This window comes from Rhinolophus ferrumequinum, chromosome 22 (assembly GCF_004115265.2).
Source record: "Rhinolophus ferrumequinum isolate MPI-CBG mRhiFer1 chromosome 22, mRhiFer1_v1.p, whole genome shotgun sequence".
Classification (NCBI taxonomy): domain Eukaryota; kingdom Metazoa; phylum Chordata; class Mammalia; order Chiroptera; family Rhinolophidae; genus Rhinolophus; species Rhinolophus ferrumequinum.
In genome coordinates this window covers 50,418,784-50,443,234 of record NC_046305.1, presented here as the reverse complement: position 1 = coordinate 50,443,234, position 24,451 = coordinate 50,418,784, and the positions used below count along the sequence as shown (strand labels likewise).

At 42.2% G+C, this 24,451-nt stretch overlaps 1 protein-coding gene across 3 annotated transcripts in view; it reads left to right on the top strand.

The window, feature by feature from the left end:
- The window catches only part of OTUD7B (OTU deubiquitinase 7B), a 47,749-nt gene that overhangs the window by 14,427 nt on the left and 8,871 nt on the right, over positions 1–24,451 (top strand). For 2 of the 3 annotated variants that reach the window (XM_033092685.1, XM_033092686.1), the window contains exons 2-7: positions 1–185; positions 14,341–14,493; positions 18,258–18,446; positions 20,309–20,536; positions 21,985–22,086; positions 22,870–22,997. In XM_033092685.1, the coding sequence (XP_032948576.1) occupies positions 14,409–14,493; positions 18,258–18,446; positions 20,309–20,536; positions 21,985–22,086; positions 22,870–22,997 (732 nt within the window). In that variant the 5' untranslated portion in view covers positions 1–185; positions 14,341–14,408. The remainder of the gene's footprint in view (positions 186–14,340; positions 14,494–18,257; positions 18,447–20,308; positions 20,537–21,984; positions 22,087–22,869; positions 22,998–24,451) is intronic. The other variant, XM_033092687.1, reaches the window with a different exon arrangement.

Below are 24,451 nucleotides of genomic sequence, written 5' to 3'. Positions count from 1 at the left end.
GGAGAAGGAAAAGCAGAGACCTGTCACCCTGCAAACTTGGCCTGGTGCTGTCATCGTGAAGGGTTGCCCATCCTACTTTGATGTACTCTATGGTGACAAGAAAGTAACCTTTGACCTTAGAGGCTTATAGTATATTCTGCTGGAAGCGTCTGTCTACATAGGAAACACTTCATCTCAGTTTGTTGGTAAGATCAATCACATTCCTATAATATGGGTCTTACAGTAGATATGTCAAGGTCCAGGGCATACCTGCTTGGCTTCTTAAAGTAGAAAGATGAAGGAAACAGTGCCGTTGGCCCAAATATATGGTTAGGTGTCGTCCTCAGAGCATTCACAGTCATTTTCTCATGATTGGCATTTGTGGAGAAGAACGTGTGATTTCAGTAATTCAAAAGAGCAAGTTGTGTGGTAAGTTTGGAAAGGACCTCTTACTTTTTCAAACTTCCTCTTTAGTTTTTATTTTTCTCTCTGGTGCCTGGCATTCAGTAAATCGTTGTGGAATAAAGAAAATTAGCTGGTAGCGATCTCGGGGTTTTCTCTGGAACCACCAGCCTATTTGATGAACTTCTAGGAAGCAGGGAAGATGACGTACTGGTTGGTGTGTCCCCTTCACTTTGCAGACGGCCTGGCGCAGGGTGGGTCCTTAATAACTGCTTATTGAATAATTTGAGTCAGGAAGGTAAGGTTTTCATCGGGAGAACTGCAGTGTCGGGTGCTGCTGTACTGATGGTGGCCCTTCTCAAGAGGGAGAAGAAATGTATCTTTCCCACAAATGATGAAAAAATGTGAGTGTGAGGAGAGTGATTGCTCTGCTACTTCCAGGCATTTTATACTTTTGGACGAGGAGAAGTCATTTGTTAAAAGTCGGTGCTCTATTTCTCTCTTGGTTTTTATTCTGTGTTTATCCTGTTCAAAATTTAGTTATTGCTTGATCATGTTTTATCATGCTTTAAAAATTGGTAATTAAACAGAAAAATAAACAAAAAAAATGTAGTTATTGCTGCGATTTCTTAATAGCCTCTAACAAGTATATTTTAGCTTCAAACTTATCAATAGATAGGAAAAAGAAAAATCCATCCCTATGTCACAAATAATTTTATCCTATCCTCTTGCTGCAAAACTTCAGACCTCAGGGATAGAGTGCTAGAAGAATACTTTCAAATCCAGTTTATTTCTTTCCTGGTGGTGAGCAAACCAAGAATAATGATTTGATTGTAGCATGCCTTCATGACTTTCTTTGGAGTTGATTTCCCTTCCTTAATATGGTTTGCTTACCTGATTAAATTCCCTAAATGTGCGTCTTTTTCTTTGGCACACATCAGTTAAAACAAGAGAGTTAGCTGGGTGGCAGGAGGAAAGGAAGTTGTCATAAATACATCCATAAAGTGGGTCACCTGGAGAACAGGTTTACGTTCAGTGTATAGTTTATCAGTAGTTAGCTGTGTGACCATGGGCGAGTCATTTAATCTTCCCCACCTGCTTCTCATGTTGTCATCGGTAACTTGAGGGTGTGGAATGAAATGATCTCTGATGTCCTAGTTCTAAAGTCCATAATTCTAAAGCGCGAAACAAGGAAAGTAGACTGACTTTCTGTACCTTTCCACCAGGCTTAGTTTACCTAAGACCCAAATGCGAAGTGTTAATTCTGTAAATAATGAAAGTATATAGTCCCAGGTAGACTAGAATTGTCAGATTGTAGCATATACTCATAACTAATTTTATGTGCATAAATACAAGAGCGTTGGTTGCTTTTAGAAGAAACATTATTACCACAAAAGGCACACCCTATACAAATAAATGAAAGAGAACCAAATAATACTCAGGATACACCCTGGGTTAGAGTTTCTGCTTCTTAACTCCAGCCTGGAAATAGAAATGTATGTGTTGGTGAGGTTGATAGAGGGCGGGGAGGATGGTGATAGCTAGCTGATAAGTGTGGATGAACATGAATGGTGTTTTTAAAAGCAAAATATAAAGAGTTCTTTAGCCTGGGGAGGTTGCATGGCTAGATTGATTGGATTTTGCTCCAAATCCCTGGAGAACTGAATGAAGCCAGAGTCAGAGCACCTAGATCCAAGCTCCTCATTTTCTGGGTATCATTTAAGCTTGTAAGCTTCTCAGTGTGTATGTGTTTCCCATCAGAAAAGAGGGGAGTAAAAATCTCAAAGAGTATTTAATTTTTTAAATTTTTATTAAATGAGGCCGTATTTGCAAAAGTGCTTTAAAAACAAAAATTTACAGCAAAAGAGGTTGTTTTCGTAGTCAACAGACAGCTGTACAAATACATTTGTTCATATAGACCTCAAGTATACGTATCTACGGGTGAATGATGACATTTGAAACCAGTAAATAATTCACAAGTCTATTTTAGGTGTAGATTAGCTCTCAATTATCCACACATATGGACTAGCATGAATAATTTAGAACCACAAATATTTGTTAGACATCTGCTGTGCCAAGATATTTGTTAGGCATGTTTAAAATTTTAAAAGTGTGAAAGAAAGGTGCCGAACTCAAGGATCTTAGTTCTGTCTAGAATGTATCTTGTTGTCTGGCCTGGTGAGCTCTTACATATTCGAAAACTCGATTTGAGAAGCTTCCTCTAACCCATCCAGCTAAACTGGTTGCCTTACACCTATTGCTACCTCGCTGGGCACTAATAACATGTTGAGATTTCTCTTTCCAGACTGCAGTGCCTTGAAGGTAGGATTGTGGCTTCTCTTCTTCATTTGTATCCCCAGGCTTTAGGGCAGTGCCTGGTACATGACTGACCCAGCTTGGTAGATTTTGAATGAATAAGTGATAGCCAAATTGGAGAGATAATACGTGAGCATCAGGAAGGCCATCTACTATTTATTACAAGACACTTAATGGTAACAGCATGTGCCAGTGAGTGTTGTACATACCAGCCTATAGGAAGGAGTTCAAAGGAGGTGTAGGCATGGCAAGGAAAGATGGAACTTGCAGATGGAGAATTAAAAAAAATAATAATGACAGTAATAAGAAGTATCTTTTTGAACTGAATTATGTAATTTTCTAAAATGCAAGAGTTGTTTTGAGTTTTTTTTTTTAATAAACATTGGTGGTTATATGCTGAAGGAAGTTAATTTACTAGAAGAAATTTACAAAGTGAATTAATTTCCTGTGAATAACTAATTGCAGATAATATAGTAATTGGAATGTTTTCCTTCTGCTATTTCTCCTTTTGAATGAAAGTTCTGTAACTGACAGTGAAATGACGAACAGGTATCAAAAAGGGGAAAGAAGGTTTTAGCTACTGAGCGTTTGAGGCTTGATTCTAGAAAAACAGTGTGTTTCACTCTTGGATTAGCCTCCGTTGATTTGCAGTTATTTTCTTTCATGTCAGAAGTTCAGTAATCAGAATCTTTAAGGGCTCAAATAGAATTTTTGTTTTTACAGACTATTCTTTTGAAAGTTGAATTTATTGAGAACCAAACCTTGAACTATCCTTGGCCCTAGCTAAAAGGAAAAACAAAAAATTCATTGTGTGTGGCAAATAGACATACTGGTCTGGATCTAAAAAAATAAACATTAACATGATTTCTGTTTCTATTTAAGTTACTGTTGTTGTGCCAATATTATAATAATAGACTTTCTCTATGACTCTCTGCCCTTATTTTTCCAAAGGTCATTTCCATTGTATTGGCCTTCCAAATTATTAAATTTCCCAAACAACTGTAATCCAAGGAGCCTTTTATCTGTATCACTGAAAAGACAAATGCCAGTTCATAAGGAGTTCTCTGGGAACTTCTCCCTGATCTGTATATTCGCATTTGGCTGTTAATGGGATTTATCTCCGAGAGATTCATTTTGCTATTTGTAGGCCTGATAAAAAACTAGAAACTCTTGGAAAAAAATTGTTAAATCTTGTTCTGACACATACACATCCCGGTGGTAGTGATGAAGCCATGGGGCCGACTCTTGAGTCCTTATTAGTGGAAGCTAATAAATTGTTTTGGGACCCGTGAATTATATGATTGGGTTGAGTTTTTTTTCTCTTAAGTTTTTTAGGGGAGAAAGGAGATATTCCTTCAGTCTAGACTCTAATGGAGGTAGAAAACAACCCAGAATTATGCATGGTGAGTAGGAGGAGATATAAACATTTCTTTCCAACAATCCAAAAAATAGACCACATGTGTGAGATTAAGAGAATCTTATAAAATCTTTGAGTTTGGAATGGGTAGAACAGTAAGGGATAAAGGTGGGGAAGTAGGGCTGGTAGATTAAGACATTAGAATTTCAGTAAATATGTGTGAAGTTGCTGTTCCTGGAGATTTGGGAATGAATGTGCTATTTGGCTGTGTCTGTACATCTAGGAGAGGACAGACAATTTTCCCTTGTTGTTGTTTTTGAGGGACCACCTGGTAGAAGATACAACTAAGGAAGCCTCTCTGCGATATTTTGTTGAAGGCTCAAAGAATGGAAAGACACTGGAATGGGAGTGATAGACTGGGGGGCGTGTGTGCGTGTTAAGACACACACACAGCAGCCTTGGAAGTGGGTGTAGGACTGGCGGGTTTGTTTGCGAGGAGTAGAGGGAGCGTTTGAAGGAAAGATGGAGGACCGTTGGGCATCAGTGGAGTGAGGCAGAGTGGGCAGGAGGGAATTGGGTAGACAGAAGGCAACTGACAGTTTCTGAGGACTTACTGTGAGCCAGGCACTGCTCCGGAGGCTTTCCATATCTTGTCATTTACTCCTGACAAGAGGTCTAAAGCAGATCTTTTCCCCATTTTCATGACACCCAACGAAACAGAGGCACAAAAGGGCTGTATTTCTTACCCACGATTGCACAGACAGTAGTCGATGAGGGATTTGCACCTAGATCAGTCTGAACCCAGAGCCAGTTGTCTGTCTCTACGGGGAGCTGAAAGGAGTTGAAGCAGAGAGGTGGACTTCCATAACGGCCAGCCAGCGTCCTCTCAGCCCCGCGTCCCTCTCAACCCCGCGTCCCTCCCGCCCCGGACTGAGGGTGGTGCACTGGCAGTGTCTGCTCTCGGGAGTCAGGAGGCTGGGTTCCCAAGTCCTGGTCCTACCGCTTTCTACCTGTGTGACCTTGGGTAGATTCCCTAAGCTGTGTGAGCTTTACGTTAGCGTCGGCGTTTGTAATGGGAGGTTAATAATACAGACCAACCTCTTAGAGTTTGGAAGTTCCATGAAATACCGTCGGAAGCTTTAACACATTACTTCTTTTCCCTTCTTTCCTCCCTTTTAGACCCATCTTATTTTCTCTGGATTCTAACACTTAGTGATACATAGGTCTCTTTTGTATGGAATTTGGTCATATTTTCTTTTTTCTAAGAAGGGTGTATCGTGTTTCTTTCACTTGGACGGACCCATATTAACTAGAAACAATCTGCCAAGACAGGCCTGCATCTCGCCCTCCCACCTAATCAAGAATTGTGTGAAATTTCTAAGGGTTTTTGTCCCTCCCCTTTCTCCCTGTCTGGATTCTTCGGGACTGACATCACAGACATGGGGGAGTCTCTGACCTTTGAAAATTCTTCACAGTCTTGAATGTTGTGGTTTTCCAGTGAGTTTGGGGGGAGTTGGAGAGGACTGAGACACCGTTGGAATGCACCAGTGGAACCAGGAGAGTGGGTATAGTGGGAGAAGGTGGATGGTTTGGGGATATCGCAGACAAGAGAATGTAGGGTCATAGTGTCTCGGGCATTTTAACATCGCTCTGTTTTCTAGCAATCGGTATGTAATTTGGGGTCATTTTTCTGTGTTACGAAGTAGTTGAGCACTCAGAGCATGCAAAGTGATTTTAATATTAGTCTGAGATAAACAATGTTTAGGAAGAGGAACCTGTTGCAAATGATCTTCATATGACAACCTTAGCAAATGTCTTTGAGATGAGCCGCTGTTTTAGACTCGCCTGTTTACAACCCTGATTACCTGTATCGATCATCAACAATATCATTGTGTGTGTGTGTGTGTGTGTGTGTACAAATACAGTTCAGTTCATCTGAATAAAAACTGAGTACCTTCTAGGTGCTGGGATGCTAAGGATACAGGATGAATAAGACAATATTCCTGCCCTCAGATTGCTCGTGATTTCATGGGGGAAACAAACATGTAAAGGAACACAAATTTGGTGTGCTGGGATAAGTACTATGACAGAGGTAGAGTACAAGCGGCAGCTCTGAGAAAGAAGTGCACAATTTAACTTGGGAGGCCCGAGAAGCTTTTGCAAATGAGGTACAGTAATCGGGTTAGTCTTAAAGAAGAGATAAGAATTCACGTGCTAGCCCGGGAGTCCTTCCAGGCAGAGGGAACGGCGTGTGCAAAGGATCTGAAATTTGAAGCACAATTGAACTTGGGGAACTCCCAGCACAACCAGGGGGATGTGGGAAGTAGATAAGGCCAGAGGGTTAGGTGGAGCTGGATCGTGAAGGGCCTCATTCATCATGTGTAGGAATTTGGATCTTTCGCTTTCGTCATTGAGGATCCATTGAAGAATTTGGAGCAGTGGCATATAATACTGTCATATTTGCATTTTAGAGTGATTGGCCTCCACAAGCAACCACTGAACAGGGGCTGGAGAGAGGAAGCGGGAGAAATTAGGAAGTTATTTCTTGGGGTCCAGGTTATGAAAAGCTAGGGGAAAATAAAAGAGATGTAGCCTGTAGAAGGTGTTGGATTGATTTGAGACAGTTTTAAGATACAATTAGTAAAACTTAATAAGGGACTATTTGTGAGTGAGGGTAAGGCAAGAGAGAAAGAAGTCCATGGTGACTCCCAAGCTGTGTTTGGGGTGACGGGAGGAGGTGATGGTAGCATTTCTAGAACAGGCCGTCCTGGAAGAGGAATAATTTGAAGGGTGGGGGGCACATATGAGAGAATGAGCTCCTGTTTTTACCTGCCGAGTGTGAAGTGCGTGTGGGATTCCCAGGTGAGGTGGACAGAGTTTGGGGCTGCGGGGACGTTTGGAGTCCTCAGCGCTTGGTGCTCAGGGGCATGAATGAGGTTTCTCCTGGGGAGGATATAAGATGAGAAGATGGAAGGCCTGAGGTTAGAACTGTGGGAGCACTAACCTTTGGTGCGGGCACAGGAAGCAGGGTCCACAACAGTGACCAAGACGCAGAGGCACAGCGGCGGGAAGGGGTCAGTCAGTATCAGATGCTCCAAAGAGGCCACTTTAGCTAAGCAGTAAGGAGGACCGTGACCATCTGATCTATGTCAGTGCCATCCTCTGCTTTTAAATAAATTCTTAGTTTTCAGTTACAGTTGACATACAGTGTTATATTACTTTCAGGTGTACAATGTATGATTAGGCAGTTAAATGCTGTACAAAGCGATCACCCCAATAAACCTAATACCCATCTGGCACCACACATAGTTATTACAATGGTGACTGTATTCCCTATGCTGTACTGTACATCCCTGTGACTTTTATAGCTGGTAATTTGTACTTCATCCCTTTCACGTTTTCACCGAGGCCCCAACCCCCTGGCGATCATCAGTTTGTTTTCTGTGAGTTTCTTTGTTTTGTTTGTTCATTTATTTTGTTTTTTTAGATTCCACATATAAGTGAAATCATATGGTACTTGTCTTTCTCCGACTTATCTCACTTGGCATGATACCCTCTAGGTCCATCCATGTTGTCGCAAATGGCAAGATCTCATTTTATTTTTTATGGATGAGTAATATTCCATTGTATATATGGAGTATTACTACTACTACTCCTGCTTCGTCGTCATCGTCTTTGTCTCCATCTTCTTTCCCCCCCCCCTTCTTCCTCTTCCCCCTCACTCCGGTTCAAGCCATTGTTTCTCAGTCTAGTTGTGTAGGACACAGCTCCCTGGCCCGGCTGAGGCAGTTAGTTGGCAGCTCAAGGCAGCTCATGCTGACCTCCCGCTGCTCACAGCATCCCAGCTCCAGGGAGAGCTGTTGTTCACAGTCTTTGCTGTAGAGGGCGCACCTTGCTGGCCCATGTGGGAATCGAACTGGCAGCCTCGGTATTAGGAGCACGGCACTCCAACCACCTGAGCCACCAGGCCGGCCTCCTTTTCTTTTCTTTATTCTTTATTCTTTATTCTTTTCCTTTCCTTTCCTTTCCTTTCCTTTCCTTTCCTTTCCTTTCCTTTCCTTTCCTTTCCTTTCCTTTCCTTTTCCTTTCCCTTCCCTTCCTTTCCCTTCCCTTCCTTTCCCTTCCCTTCCTTTTCCTTCTTTTCCTTTCCTTTTTTCCTTTCCTTTTCTTTTTTTAAAAGTGGTGAAAGAGTAGTTTATTAGAAGAGATAGTACACTCCAAAAAAATAGGAGGAGACCCGAGAAGCAGAGAATGATGGCTCAAGGGATCATTATTAAATGAAAAAGTACACTCCAAAGGTTTTGGAGTGGCCCCGAGCAAAAGCAAGTCTCAAAAGGCTCAAAGAGCCTTTTTTCCCCCAATACATGACTTTTATTACATCTTTAAAGTCACAAATAACTGAGGAATCATGCGACATCTTGCTGTTTCTGTAGCTGGATAGCTTAGATCTTATTCATCAGCCTGCTTCTGTTCCTTTTTTAGAAACATAGATACCATTCAAAAATTTTCCGATATCCTTGTTTTTAACTCTTGTGGCTTGTTGAATCAAAGCAGCTGAACTTGATGCAAGTTCAATGTGGTTTCCTTCAAGAATTAACTCATGTTTCTGGGCTTGAGATATACTGAACAAAGCAACACCTGGTCTCATCTGAACCCTGCAGATATATTTTTAACCCAAGAAATTTCGGATTTCAACAAGAGAACCATTCTCCTGAATAATGACATTGATGGAGAAGCAAGCACACACAGACCTCATCTTGTAGCGGACGTCCAGGGTAACACCCTTGATCGTGTTCTGTGCGTGACTACAGACAGTGGGGACGGGAACCGGTTCTTTTCTGTCTCCCCACCATTACTCAACCCAGAGCCGCCTCTTTTTCTTTCTAAGAAGACTGAGTTCTGCACTGATGTGATTGAAGTCTCTCCACAGGGTGCCTCAGGGGCCCTTCACAGTAACTGTGGGCCCTCCGGAGTGCGGTTGACATTTTCTGCAATGTCCACAATCTGAGGGCTGAAAATGGGCTTCATGCTCTCAGTAGATGCAGCAAGGGAGTGTCCCTCATCTTCTTTGTCCAGTCGTCTGTTGGTGGGCACTTAGGTCGCGCCCATATCTTGGCCATCATAAATAATGCTGCAGTGAACATAGGGGTGCATATATCTGTTCGAATCAGAGTTTTGGATTTCTTCAGATAAATACCCAGAAGTAGAATTGCTGGGTCGTATATGGTAGTTCTTTCTTTCATTTTTGAGGACCCTCCATTTTCTTTCAGTAGAAGGCCATTTTGGTAGGTGGAGGGTCTGAACGTAAGGTGAGAACGTAGCATCTGTGAATGTAGTCTCTCAGGGAGTTCTGCAGGGAGGAGAGGAACAGCCCGCAGGCAGGGCCAGGGGAGGTAACGCGAAGGAACTCCTCTTGCCTTGTTTTGTCAGTTTTTCTGTGAAGTTGGAGGCCAGGCCATCTGCCAGGAGTGAGGGAGGTGATGAGGCCTGGGGAGGAGGCTCAGGGAGAATGAAGGTGTGGGACAGTACTGAGAAGTCTGGTTGAGGTACCAGAGTCAAGCAGAAGACAGCAGTGTTTCACTGGAAGGAGAGAGACTGAGTACCGTACCTTTGTAGTCCTAGATCTCTGCAAGGTCGTGTGATCTTGTCTTGCTTGATAGCCCCATTCAGTAGCAGAGAAGTTGAATGTGGGATCCATCTATGTTGGGCAGGTGAAATAGAAGGATAAGGGGACTAGGTTTGTACAGGAAAATAAATTATGTGATCACTCATTGGGTTCACGTTCAGTTAGGCACGAAGGGGCCAAGTGCAATCTTCACTGCTCTGTCTTCACTGCTCTCATTCGGGCCTAGCTCACCATGATCTCGTTGTACTTTTCTAACCAATTCTCACTAAATCCTCTGGAACTCCCTCCAAACTATTCTCACTGCACCCAAGGTGATTTTTTAATAATTCAAGTCTGTTTACAACCCCTCAGTGACTTCTCATTACTTTTAGAATAAAATCTCAGTCTTTAGCAGAGTCCACGAGGCCCTCTCTTCATTCTCATTTTGCACCATTCTCATCTCTGTGTTCCTTCCTGCTGCAAAACATTAGTACGTTTCCTCTGCTCAGAGGAAACTAATTTCCCAATTTGTCTCTTCAATACTTACTCATTCTTTGGTTCTTTGATGTAGTATCACTTCCTTGGGAAAAGCTTTTCCTGACTCCCAATAGGAGATAACACTTCTCCCCCCAATATTTTTTTTATAAATTATAGTGCTTTGGGAAATTTTGTGGTTTTCTTTCTCCAAACTGAGAGCTTTGTGAGGCTAGAGCTTGTTTCTGGTTCCCTGTGTGTTTCCTTCTCCTGACTGTAAAGCCCAACGCACAGGAGGCACTCCATGAATTTTTGTTGAATTTCTGAGTAAGGTGGTTAAGGAATTGGATTCCTTTGTCTGAGATGAGGACGTCTTGAGGTGAGAGAGCAAGTTTAGTAGTAGCGAGGAAAAGCTGGAAGGCGATGAGGCTGTAGCCTGAGGAAGATACTAGTTGAAGATTTAGAGGTGGAAGATTTCAGGAGATGGCAGAGTCCGGGACTCAGGAGCTGGAGTACAGATGGAGGTCTTTGCAGTTGATGAGATTATGAAACTCTTAGGTAAAGACGTTGGACGGATTGTCCAAGTGGGTGTTGCAATTGCTGAGTAAAATAAGGCAGGTGTCTAAGTCTTTAATAAATATGAGGAATGGGCACAGCCCTTTCCTGTGGGGAAAGATTAAATGGGTGAGAATCAATGCAGTCCTGGGGATCGTAATGCCCTAGTCCCTTGGGAGACAGCGTGGTGCAGTAGAGAGAGCAGGTGTTCAGAATATCTGGGTTCAGACTGAGCAACCCACCTGACTTTTCAGGCTTTATTGGTTTTTCTGTTTAGAAACGGGGAATAATAAGCCGGCACCGGGAGGTTTGTCATTAACGAATAAGATAGTGTTTTTGAAAGTGCTTAATGTTAACTTGTTTTTATTTCTGATTGTTGCCATCACTTCAAGAGGGCATGGAAGTGGAAGCAGAGATGAGAGGCAAAGATAGCAGACGTGAATTGGGAACACTGGCACCCAGCTTCGTTTATTTCTCCTGTAGATTTCCTACCGGTAGGGTCAGCACAGACATTTACGAATGAATCCAGGTGAAAGCAAGGAAAGATTTTGTAAAATAAAGACCACTGGCTGGCTCATAACATTGCAGTGTTGATTCACACCAAATTTTTATGTAGAGAAATGCTTTATCTAATCATTTTCCATGAAAATGTCATCATTCCTGGGAGCAGATTTTATTGTTGCAGAACAGAACAAGGACCATTATGTGAAAGGAGGAGGGCTGGTGATTTCCTTTAGAAAAGGATTTTCTAACCATCAGAGCTGTCCAATAATAAAGTGGACACCCTGGCAAAGGAATGAGTTCTCCATCAAAACTCATATTCATGGGGAGACCAGATGATTGACCTGTCAGATGTGACGGAGGCTTCTTGCACGGGGGCAGACATTGGATTAAATAATCATTGAAGTGTCTTCCAATTGGAAGGTTGGAGGATTTTGACTCCCGTCGAGATTTGTCTAAATACCATTTGATCAACAACTATTTGGGTGCCTCTTCTGTTTCATTTGAAAGTTTGAAAGCCAGTGTTTTGTTTTTCCTTGTCCTTGCTGTGTCCTGAGGCAGAGCCAAGGACTGTGAGTCTTACTCATTGCCTTGGATAATATTCCCATCCGGAATTTGAGAAGCTCCAGCCAGGTGTTGGTGGTGATGTAACAAAAGCTGCTGTCCCCACCTGTTGGGTGGGGTTAGGGTGGAGTCCATGGCATACACCTGGGGACATCAAATATAAGATTGTGCTGCCAAGAAGTGTGGTTCAGTGCTTGGAATTTTTGAGCAAGTCATTCTAGATAATGTTGCACCTCTGAATTATTATTTCTTAAAAATATTTTTTGAAAGAGTGACAAACAGTGTTGGCATAGGAAACCTATGACATTTTCAGTGGCTTCTCACTCCCAAGCCTGTGTCTGGCTGGGAAATTGCCTGCGTCTCTGTGACTTAATCAACTCTTCTCTCTCCTGCTGAGCACTTGTTTGCAGAATGCTATTTCTGCTAATTCCCACATGCTAATTCCCACATTTTTTCAGAAAGTTATTAAAGTGGCTTTACTAAGTTCCTTTGCGTGTTGTTTGTTTGGTTTTGGGGTTTTTTTTTTTTTTAGGTAGAAGGTTGACATTCATTTTATGGCATCTTCCTGGTTTTGGATTATTCGTGTACTTAAGTTATTGGGCTGCTACCATCTCCTGTGACCTAAGGCAGTGACTGAAGTGGACCTAGAGAAGGAATTCTTGTCTGTATTAGGGGAGGGAGAAGCCACTCATTCATCGATGAATTCCGAAGGAATTTGATTCTTAAGTATTGAATGTAAGGAACTAGTTTATTTTATAACTTAACATTTGGAAATTGAGTTATCTAAGGCCAAAAATTCTTTATGTATTGGTAGCCTTTTGTAACACTTGTGATATTGAAATGGAAGGAAATTAGACATTGGTAATATGTAGACCAAAAGAGAATATAAGGATCATAGTTATAAGGCTGTAGTGAACAGACGTTCGTTTTTTAAACCTGGAAAGTATCTTAGAAGTCATTGAATCCAAGTCTAGGATATACAAGAGGCAACTGAAACCCTGTAAGTAATTTGACCAGAGTCACCAGCTAATATGTATAGGTGTAGGTAAAAATCATGTGCTATGAGGATAGTGCAAGTAGTGATAGTACCGTCTCTTTAGAAAAGAGTCTCTAAAGCTTCGAGAGGTAGGTTGGGGCCAGGAAAGGCCCTTAGATATAGAGGGCTGGTAGGAAGTATGAAGTACCCTGGAATTTCTGATCTGCTAAATTAAGCCTGAAATTGATTGGTTTGGGGGTAACTGACATGGAGATTCACTTATCACTTTTTCATCAGGCACTGATTGACTGACTACAATATTGCATATGCTACACTAGATGTTGGGGCTACCGATCTGAATAAAACATATCCTTGAACTCATGGACCGCACAAGGGAGAACGCCTTCTATTTTGCCATCTCTCGTATAAAAATTCTGTGTTACCAACTTAGTGACCTACTGGGTTTATGATCCACAAATCATTGCCTGAATATTTCAGGATCTGATCATACCACGAAACAAGCTGTGTCTTGGGGTGTGAAGAAAAAGTAGATTGTTTAGGAGGAGATGTTTCTGCAGAGACCATCACCTGAGTCACCTGTTACCTGTGCGAATTCGTGTTTTGGCCTTCCCAGGAGGCAAGGAATTGGTGGATGTGGTAGGGCAGGTGTGTACCTGGTGACGTTATGAACAAGTCCTCTTCTACAGAAGACTGTAGACCTGTCTGATGTGGCAGAATTTGGGTAGAGATTGTTCCTCACTCCATTATTGCTTCCTCAACTGGGGCTGAGAACCGCAGAGGATTGTGAATTGGTACCAGGCTGTCAGGTCAGGGACAGAGTTTCTGCCCAAGTCAAGTCTGCAGAAAGAGATCTTTTCAGGTGAACTTATTTGTCAATCATGTGTCCTGGGTGGAGAAAGGCATTTTCCCGGGGTCATGGAGTTAGTGGAGAAAGATTGAATTTTCTTACGAAAACCGTAAGCGTAATAGCGTATGGTTTTACTTTGAGTAGTTTTAGCTATCATTTTGCTCCTCCCATGTTCTCAGCTAGCCTCAGAAGAGTGGTCAACTGTAAAGTTATTTAGTGTATCGTATTTATTCATTCAGCAAATATTTACTGAGGGCCTGTGTGCCAAGCACTGTGCCAACTGTCAAGTGATACATACGGGAACAAGCTCCTGGCTTTCAAGAAAACTTACATGTTAGAGAAGGAGGCTAAACGTCAACTTAATTAAAATGACTTCAGGTATCAAGTGCCAGTAAGGAAATAAGCAAGGTTCTATGTTGGAGAATAATGCAGGCGGCGAGTTCTTTAGGGTGGTTGTCTCTTCCATTAGTTTGGAGAAGCAACCTATGGGTAGAAATGTAATACTCTGGAAAGGTAGGAGAAAAGCATTATTCAGAGTGATATTAGGTTTTGTGGTTAATGTAGTATTTAGGAGGTTGATGTGAATGAGGAATTAGAAAACTAAATGTTCCTCTTCATAATCAGTTCGACTGAAATGAATGATCTAGGATAGTTTTCCCATTGGGTCAGGAAGCCATTGAAATTGGGCTGTGATCATCCCAACCCAGTGTAATTGGAGCCTCGTGTGTTTATTTCCTCCGCAGGTGGAGGCCCTGGATTGTGATCTATATGTCCTCCCTACGTCAGCTGCCTGCAGGTACTACATGATCACATGACCCTGGATATGGACGCTGTCCTGTCTGATTTTGTCCGATCCACAGGAGCAGAGCCAGGGCTGGCCCGAGATCTCCTGGAAGGTAAGTGGTCATGGGGGGGAGAATGAGAAGAGAGAAAGTAAAATGTAATATTTATTAGGATGATTTGGAACATTTAAGGTGATCAGAAGTCACTTTGTGTGTGGTAGACCTTACATTTACTTGTAATAATCTACTTTGTGTATGACCCACCATAATGTAAAAATGCAAAATACCCTTTTCACCGTGAATTTTGGGGGTAGCTTTCTCCACTGTCAATTTATGCTCAGGTAAGGCAAGTGAAATTTTGTATTAGTCCACTATAAGCATAGTTCTAGATCTTTAAGATTTCTTCTTTATAGAGAAATGACTTTTGGGTTTTCATGTTTGGAATTATCCATGGTTTTGTTTCTTTCCTTCCCTATATTGTATGAGTAATTCTATGGAGAGTGAATTAATTTAATGTTTTCATTTTGCTGCTTTTGTTCACTTACATCTGTATACACACATAAGTGTGAATGTTCTGGGTTTTAAGGTCTTTAAGGCTTGGAAGCATGCATTGGGATTCTTTGGAGTCATAATTTAACAGATGCTTTTTGATGATGAAAATATATAATGACACAAATAGATAAAAGCCTGTGGGGGAGGGGAAAGTTCTTAGTATAAATGGCTGATTTTTTTAGATTGTCAGCCCTTAGCGAGGTGTGACAGCCTGACATTTGCTTAGCTGCCTGGGAGCAAACACTGGTTTGCAAATGGAAGGTCGGCGTTGCAGTTCCAGTGTGCTAATTCAGTATGAATGCGCTTAACTTGCAGTTTCGATTTCATCTCCTACTACGCTCTCCCTCACTTCTTACGCTGCAGCATATACCCCTGTCACCTTTCCCTGATCATGTTGTTTCCTAGGTTTGCAGTGTCCTTTCCTTCATTATTCTGAAGTTCTCATCCTTCAAGATTCGGCTCAAATGCCTCCTCTTCCTCTTATAACCTGTATTGAACACCTACCTATACGTGTTATGTATGATGTACTTGAGATATCTTATTTTATTCTCACAACCACTCTGCAGTATAGGTTTTATTAACCTAGTATTACAATTTTTTTTTTTTAAACTGGGGAATATTGGGGAATTTGGCAGAACAATGTTTTTTTCCGGTTACAATTTAAAAAACTGAGGTTCAGAGAGGTGAAGTGGGATTTGAACCTAGGCAATCTGGTTTCAGAGTCTAGCTCTTAACAATTATGTTAAAAATCAATGCTTGCCTGTCCCTGTCTATCTAGCTAGCTAGCTATCTATCTCTATCTCATGCACACACACACACACACACACACACACACACGCATGCTGTTTGAGATCAAAGCCAAGGGTGCTATGGAAGTATAAGAGAAACCTAAATTAGGTCGAGAGTGCAGACAGGCCTTTCTGAGGCCAACGTTTGAGCTGAACCCAGAAGGATGTGTAGGAGTAGCAAGACAAAGGATGTAGAAGAGAATGTTTACGTTTAGAAGAAATAGCTTCTGCAAGGACCCTGAAGTGAAAGAGAGTTCGGCACATTGCAGAAACTCATAGTGACTGAGGTAGGAGGAGTGTTGCGAGACTGCGAGGAAGCTGGTCAGATAGGCAGGAAGCAGAATATGGGGGGGGGGGCCTTTGTAGGACGTGCAAAGGAATTTAAATTTCATTCTGCATTCAGTGGGAAGCTGGTGACAGATTTAACCAGGGGAGTGACGTGATTGGACTTGAGTTTTTAACACTGTGCTGGTTGAAGGATACGGAACTGATTGGAAGGTGGCCAGAGAAGAAGTGGTCAGTCAGTTAAGAATATTGCCATAGTTCAGATGAGAGATGGTGGTGACCTGGACCACAGTGGAAGCAGCAGAGTGAGAAGTGGCTGGATTCAAAAGAACGGGGGAATCAAAAGACCTGAGCATCATTTTCTCTCTGTCTCTTACTTCTTCTTTTAAAAGTTAACTCTGGTTGTAGTGCAAAGAACAAATTAGAGAGGGGAGCAATGAGGGGTAGAAGGACCAGGGAGCCTCCGGAAAAGACCGAAGACCAGGTGAAGGTTATGAGGACCCGAATTAGGGCAGTGACAATAGATTAGATTTGAGAGATGTTTCGGGGTGGGTAGGGGGGCCTTGCAAACAGCCCTGAGGATTGACCGGCTAGTGAGGGAAGAGGAGCTGAAGCTGACTGACATTTCTGGCCCGGGAGGATTGTGACTCCATTACCGATTTCGGGAATACAGGAGGAGAAGAAGCAGGTTTTAAGAGGGAAGATGGGACATTAGCTTTGGATATGTTGTTAGGAGGACCTAAGTTTAAGGAGTTTAGCAGACAGTTGGAAATATAGATCCAGTGCTCAAGACAGATGTCATTCACTCCTTCACTGATTCAGAACAAAAGTCCTCCATTCTTCAACAAATATTCATTGAGTACCTACTAGGTGCCAGGTTCTAGAAACTTGAACAAAACAAACAAAAACTTCACCCTTACGTTCTAGTAGGAGAGATACCAATAAATGGTGAACATGATAACCAAGTAAATTGTGAAGTGTTAAGTGACGGGGTTGTAGTTTTTAATTGGGTAGTCAGGGTAGGCCTTCTTAAACATGGGACATTTGAGCAAATATGGAGGAGGTGAGTTGTCTGCGTCGACATGCTGGGAAGAGTTGGTGGAAAGGCCATAGGTGGGAGCAGTCTTATGTTCCAGTAACAGCAAAAAGGCCAGTATGACTGAAGCAGGGTGAGCAGAGGGAGTTGGAACAAATGGTGAATGTAATGGTTCAGAAGTAAATTCATCAGACATGGATGATTAACACAGCTGAACTGGAGAATTATAGTAACAAGAAACATAACAGCAACAGCATGAAAGAGATATATAATGCTTTCTATGTACCAAACCCTGTTCTAAGTGCTTTCAATTCATTTCATCTTCATAATAACCCAATATGATACCATCTTCACTTTCATAGCGAGGAAAATTGAAGCACAGAGAAAAGGCTAGAAAAGTAGGCCAGGCCGTAGAAAGCCTTGAATGTCACACAAAGGAGCCTAGGCTTTATTCCATAGACAGTGGTAAGCCATTAAAGCTTTTAAATGATCAGAACTGTACTTTCGAAAGAGTCATCTCATGGGATTCTTCAGAGTGGATTGGAGGTAGTAGGAATTGAATGAAGGTGGATGGAATAGAACAGAAAGAAGTGTGAACAATTATGTAGAACATTAGGAGAAAGCAACAGAAAAATCAATTATGACACATCTGTCGTGTAGGGTCTTTTCTTCAGTAGAGTGGATTCTTAAATTTGAGGAGTTCATTCCCTTTGATAATCACGATGACAGCTGTTAGCTCTCTCTTTAGAAAAATGCACATACCTATAACTTTGTGTACAATTTCATGTGGTTTAGGATACCCCAGAGCACATCTAGGCTAAGAATTCTCTGGGTCTCAGAATTAAGGATCTAAGCTGGAATCCTGCTGGGCTCCGGTGCACACGAGCTGTGACCTTGGGCAAGTCACTCTATTTCCTTCAGCTTCATTCCCTTTATCTGTAAAATGAGGTTACCAGGTCTCCAAGGGCTATTTCAGGACAGAAAAAAGTTTCTGTGCTCCTGGAGCTTACTTAGGAAATAGACAAGTAAATAAAATGTGGTATTTCCGATTGAAGTGTTATGAAGTAAATAAAGCAGGGTGAGAGGAAAGGAGGGTGACTGAAGTATGCGTGAGTACATGCTCGCTTGTTTTGATAGAATGGTGAGAGTGATCGTTCTGTGTCTTTCCTCCCTGTACTCTAAGTGCCCAACTCACTTTTTGCTTTGTCCCCTGACAGGGAAGAACTGGGATGTGAGTGCCGCCCTCAATGATTTTGAACAGCTGCGTCAAGTCCATGCTGGGAACCTGCCCCCACCCTTTAGTGAAGGGAGTGGTGGCCCCAGGATCCCTGAAAAAGGGTTTTCTGATAGAGAGTCTACTCGCCCTCCCCGACCCACCCTACAGCGGCAGGATGACATCGTTCAAGGTACTGGGGTCACTGAGGGGCGTTTCTGTATACTGAGTAGAAAGGAAGGGCGGGGACTGCTGAATAGTCCGAGTTGAGTGATCCTTCGGAGATGCTTCCATTCCTCCCCCTTCTTTCCAGCCAAACTGGGGAGAGAGGGCCTCAGTCTGGCCAGGTGCTGGAGCCCCTCGCTGTCGCTCTGCATCTTGAGTGTATCCTAGATAAAGGCCTTCAGATACTGTGAAAAAATAGAGGAAGGAGGGTACCATCTAATTGTTGAGATGAGGTAAACATAAAGATAGACGTCAAAGAGTCACTACCATCTACCTCTTTGGAGCCCATTTTGGTAATATTGGTCAATAGCTACCAAAATTTAAAAATGCATCTCTATCCTGACTCATTATATCATATGTTTATGTACATGTATACCCAGAGGGAGCCAGAGAAATGGGTACACATTTTAAGAAAGGAAAAAGCCTATAAAAATTGTAATACTCAATATATACTGATAACAAAATATGAATACAAGTCGTGTATACATTTTTTTGGCACCCCCGGTATATACCCTTTAAGTAAATCAATACACATGTAAATAGACACGTACACATGTAGTGTAAAACTTGAAAGTTAAAGCTTGAAAACGACTTTTTAATGTCCATTAGTAGAGAAATGGTTAAATAAATTCTAGTCATCCATAGTGTGGAATCTTCTGGAATCCTCTGCGGTCATTAGAAAGAATTAGGTAGAACTTGATGTACCATTTTGAAAAAAACCTCTAAAATCTATCGAGAAAGGTAAGATGCAGTACAGTGTATATAGTACGCTCTTGTTTAGGCTTTTAAAGCTGATTCGAAAAGCTATATGTGCATCTGTGTGCATTAAAATTTCTAGAAGGATACAAAAGGTTGCCTCTGGGGAAGGGATCGGGAAATTTGAATGAGAGGGAACTTTCTTTGTACCTTTTGGTGGTATTTTGATTTTTCACCATGGGCATATGGTACTTTTTAAATATAAAAAAAAATGTTTAAAAAATAACATCACTATAAAATAAACTTGAAACAACTGTTGACTTACCTCTAGCATCATCTCTAGCAAATACTGGGTGAAGAACTAACTACCCAGCATGGGTTTTAGCTCTTTTGGTAACGTTTGTATAACTCAAGCGATGCAAATGAATTGTAGTACTTCACGGAACAAATTATGATTACAATGAGCTCTCCGCTGGGGAATTAATTGTAAGTGCCATGTAGTCAAAATAAATGAAGTAATTTGGGGCATATCTATGTTACTGTCTTCCTCTGTAGCATGTTAAGTGAGAATCGACTGTCTATATATTTCTGATAAATACGAGTATCAAAAAAGTTATAGTAAATAATATAAATAAATATCATTGACGGTAGGGAAGAAAGTTCCTGAATGTTTAAGCTTTGTCTTTAATTTTTTATAATGGAAACCCTTTTCTACATTCTCTAAGACCCTGAAAATTATCGGCGAGATTATTTGAGTCGATCTAGCCAAATGAAGCCCCATTTCCGTTATTCTCTCTTCCTCCCACTGAACAATGATGACCAAGTTGCCCAATGAATGGGTCCCTGTTATGTTGGAAAATGGAAGTGGAAAAAGAGTCATGGGGAAAAGAAGTTCAGGCAAATTCCAGAAAGGGCAGAAAGAGGACTGTATATTTGGTGCTAATGGGAGTGCTTGCAAAAAATATCACTTTCTATATTTCTCCGATTGTATTTGGCTTGAGAAAGAGGGTCGTGAAATTTGGTAGCAAGAGAGACTCCCAGTTTTCCCCTGATTGGGAAAACCTTTCCACCACATGAGTGGAAAGTTCTGAGTGAGCTGTGTATGTTCTAAGGTGACTCCGTTTCTCATTGCAGAAAAACGCCTGTCTAGGGGCATCTCCCACGCCAGCTCCAGCATTGTTTCCCTCGCCCGCTCCCATGTCTCCTCCAATGGTGGGGGTGGGGGGAGCAGTGAGCACCCCCTGGAAATGCCCATCTGTGCCTTCCAGCTTCCAGATCTCACTGTGTATAATGAAGACTTCCGCAGTTTCATAGAGAGAGACCTCATTGAACAGTCCATGCTGGTCGCCTTGGAACAGGCAGGTCAGTGAGTGCTTCCTTTTCCGTGCTCTTCCCTCTGCGTTCCACGTGGAGGCAGCCACATGGTGGGACTGGGCTTAGCCAGCAGCTTCCAGTCTAAGTGGGTGACCTGACACGGTCAAGGGCAGCAGTCAGTCGGGTAAACATGGACTGAGCTAGGCGCCTCTTCAAGTTAAAGAAAGGACACACATTAGACAGTCTCCTCTGGAAATTTCCTATTTCACGGAAGGGAAGCCAAATAGATATACATGAAAGGCCTAGGAATCAATACCTAAAAATCAATACATGAAAAAAATACAAATGGATTCTAATTAGTTCTGGGACATCCCTGTGAACAGAAAGAACCAGAGCTGTAGACAGTGCACGGTGCTGATTAAGTCACCTTTATTCATGTGAACTTTTCCCACAAGACTTCTTTACCTTTATAATTGTGTTTGTCTTAAATGATTGTTAAAATTAGTTACTATGTTGGGGTGAGGTACCTGGGAGTTCTGGGAAAGCTAGTCAGGTGTTAAAACACTCCCATGGAAGGACTAGGGGGTGAGGGGTGGGCATGGAAAGGAAGCTCGTACCTTTCAGTTTGTACCCTTCTATACCAAGCACGTGCCTTGATTCATAATTTTTTTAAAAGTTGGCAAGTTATTTGACAAGATTATAGGCCAGTTTTTCTTTCTGTAGACTTCTCAGTAATTCAAAAAAACTTTGAAGCATCCTTCATGAAATACTTGCCTCGTGTAAACAATGGATTGGCAATTGTGGGGTGACTATACAGAAGTGAAACTCACCTTTGGGTATTTTATGTCCTGTCTCACTGCTCATGTCGTTGAAATCATACCACATACACACTGACATGCTGGCTGTCATATTTGCAGATGGAACTTGCGTGACACTTTGAATATTTACTTGAGGTTGTTTTCCTTTAGTGTTGATGGATTCCTACTCAGCTCTGTTGCTACAATATTTATTCATCTCCTGACCCAAGTGAAGGAATCAGACCAAGTAGACAATAGAGATTTCAAACTATGACCTTGACCTCATCATCTCACCCAGGGTTGCTCAATCTTAGCACTGTTGATGTTTAGGACCAGATAATTCCTGCTTGTGCGAGCTGCTCTGTGCTTTGTATTGTGTTTGGAGCCTCGCTGGCCTCTATCCACTAGATGCCGGTGCCATCCCTGCACCAGTTGTGACAACCAAACTTTTCAAGACTTTGCCAAATATTTCCTTGGGGACAAAACTGTCCCCACTTAAGAATCACTGATCTAACTAGTTGTGCTCACCAGATTCTGATTGACTAGATATAAGTGAAAAAGATATAAAAAGTAATAGCACGATGGTTTTACTCTGGTAGGTTTTCTAGAGGAGGCAAATTTTGAGTCTGTTTGCAAAACAGGGAAGTGGAAAGGGCTTTTTGTGGGTGATCTGCTCTTCTTTTCCTCCCGTTTCTGTAGGACGGTTGAACTGGTGGGTGAGTGTGGACCCCACCTGTCAGAGGCTGCTTCCTTTGGCAACTACTGGGGACGGAAACTGCCTCCTGCATGCAGCATCTCTTGGTGAGTCTTGAAAGCAGCCTCCGATCCCTCATAGAAAAGAATCGATAGTTCAATCTCACGTGCAGGCCTTGATCCAGCCAAGCTTGATCTTAGGCAGAAGTGATGGTTCAGAGCAAGGTTGTGCGTGTGTGCTCGCGCATGCGCGCGTGCAGGAGGCGATAGCAGAGCCCTGCCTAGGTTTTTCAGTCTTGTTCAGAAAGCGTATGGAGAACACACAATTACCGTGGGTCGCACTCTAAGAGCTGACCCCCAGAAGTCATGAGCAACAAAAAGCAAGCAGTATATAGCTCTGTGTGTGTATGTATAGTTCTATTGAATATTTATTCTTTTGGTATATAAAACAGGTATGTTTTCCTCAGTCCTTTGTGAGACGTGTTTACTTTGAATTATAAGAGCTATTTATGGTTCAGTATATTATTTGCTTTAGCTTTTAAAAAACGTCCCCCTTTTCCAACCATCCCTTAAGCATTGATGCTGATTACATGTCCCAGACCTATCGTATGTGCTGCATCTCTGTTTTGGTTTGTTAGACTTGCGTCAGGAGTAAGGGCTTCTGTCAGGAGTTTGTGGGACACGGTATAACCCCCACTTTCAAGTCCTCAAAGTTTTGTGAACCTCCAGAGTAGGAACATCTTTTCTTTCTGCATGAAGTACCCTAAGTCACAGGAAGGTTTCTTGGAACTTGGGCTTTGGCCTGATTTCCTTGATGCCAGGGTCTGTGGATGGAACTAATAAGCAGAGTTGAATCAAGGTAAGGTTCTTGCTGTTGTTTTCTTGCCGCAGGGATGTGGGGTTTCCATGATCGGGACTTGATGCTGCGGAAAGCTTTGTATGCACTGATGGAGAAGGGAGCCGAGAAGGAAGCATTAAAACGGCGCTGGAGGTGGCAGCAAACACAGCAGAATAAAGAGGTGAGGGAGCTCGGGAGGGAGACCTTGCTTCCCAGTTACCCAGCGGACATGCCCAGTGCCTGCCAGTAGGAGGTGTCTCCAGGTGCTTAGTTCAGTGATACTCCTCCTGTAATTCTGGAAATTATAGAAAATGCAGATAATATCATTTCTCAGAAGGGTAAATGCCTTCTGCTATAGACATGAGAACTTGTGGGGAAACCAAGACCTAAACAGGAGGTCTCTTAACTGTGCTTGTCACCTGAGAGGTGTGCTCAGTAAGCCTTCAGTGGCAAGCTTGCAAAATGAGGTATGGCAAGTCCATCGGATAATTCTGTGTTGTTTGGATTTTTGTGCTTATCATAAGGCCAGACCAATTGTGAAAGACTTATGTTTCCAAACCATGTAGAAATGTAAATGCTTAAAATTTGGGGGAGGGTGTGTGGCGGGGGGGGCATATATACCACTTATTTTTCAAATAGTTTAAAAATTTTTAAGCATGTCTGTTAAATTGAGTTTGAATGGCACTTCTTAGGGGTTTAGCAAATGTTGAAGCCGTTTTTGTAGAAGAAACAAACAATGGGCTGTACTTTCCATCCCCATACCAGGGGTTGGGCAAACTATGGCCTGTGAGCCAAATCCCACCAACTGTGTTGGTAAAAAAAAGTTTTATGGGAGCACAGCCCCGCCCATTCATTTACATGTATACGTTTATGTAAGTGCGGTCCTGCTACGGTAGCAGAATAGAGGAGATGCATATGGCCTGCAAAGACAAAGATTCACCATCAGGCTCTTTACAGAAAAAGCTTGCCCACCCCGTCCCTGTAGTAATGACATTAGATATTGACATAAAGACAATGGGTCTCCCTATTTCCTTTTCCTCTGGTTCTCTGTCTTCTGTGTTTATCTCCTGCCCTTCGGGTATATTTATTTTTTGCCATGTACAGGGCTGGGTGTTTCCGGTATGAATATGGGAATATGTTTTCAGAAACTTTCCTTTTTCTTCCTATCTTCTTTCTTTTCTCGTTTCATTGCACGATCATAACTGGCCATAATATAGAACTAAGAGATTTTTCTTCGGTTATTAGAATTTTATGTCCTGAAAATTTTAAATATGTAAGTAGAATGTGTTACATTTCTTTCTCAAAAACACATAGCCTATTGTTAAACTTAAGATGATATTAGGATCAGAGTCCTGTCTTTGATCAGCCAAAGTGCCTAGAAGGTTCCTGAGGGAAATGAGCACAGGGGCAGAGCCCAATAAGCAGCATGTTCTTTATCCCACCAAACCTTATGGCTCCCTGCGCAGCGGAGCTGGACCTTGTGGAGGGAGAGCTGCTTTTGCCAGCCCAGAATCTCCTCCTTCAACTGTTGGGTTCACACCATCCCTGAGCCTTAGATTTGACCACTCCGTAGACAAAACAAGGCCCAACTCGAGCCTGCTGGTTAAATAGAAGTGACACAACTGTCAGAGGATA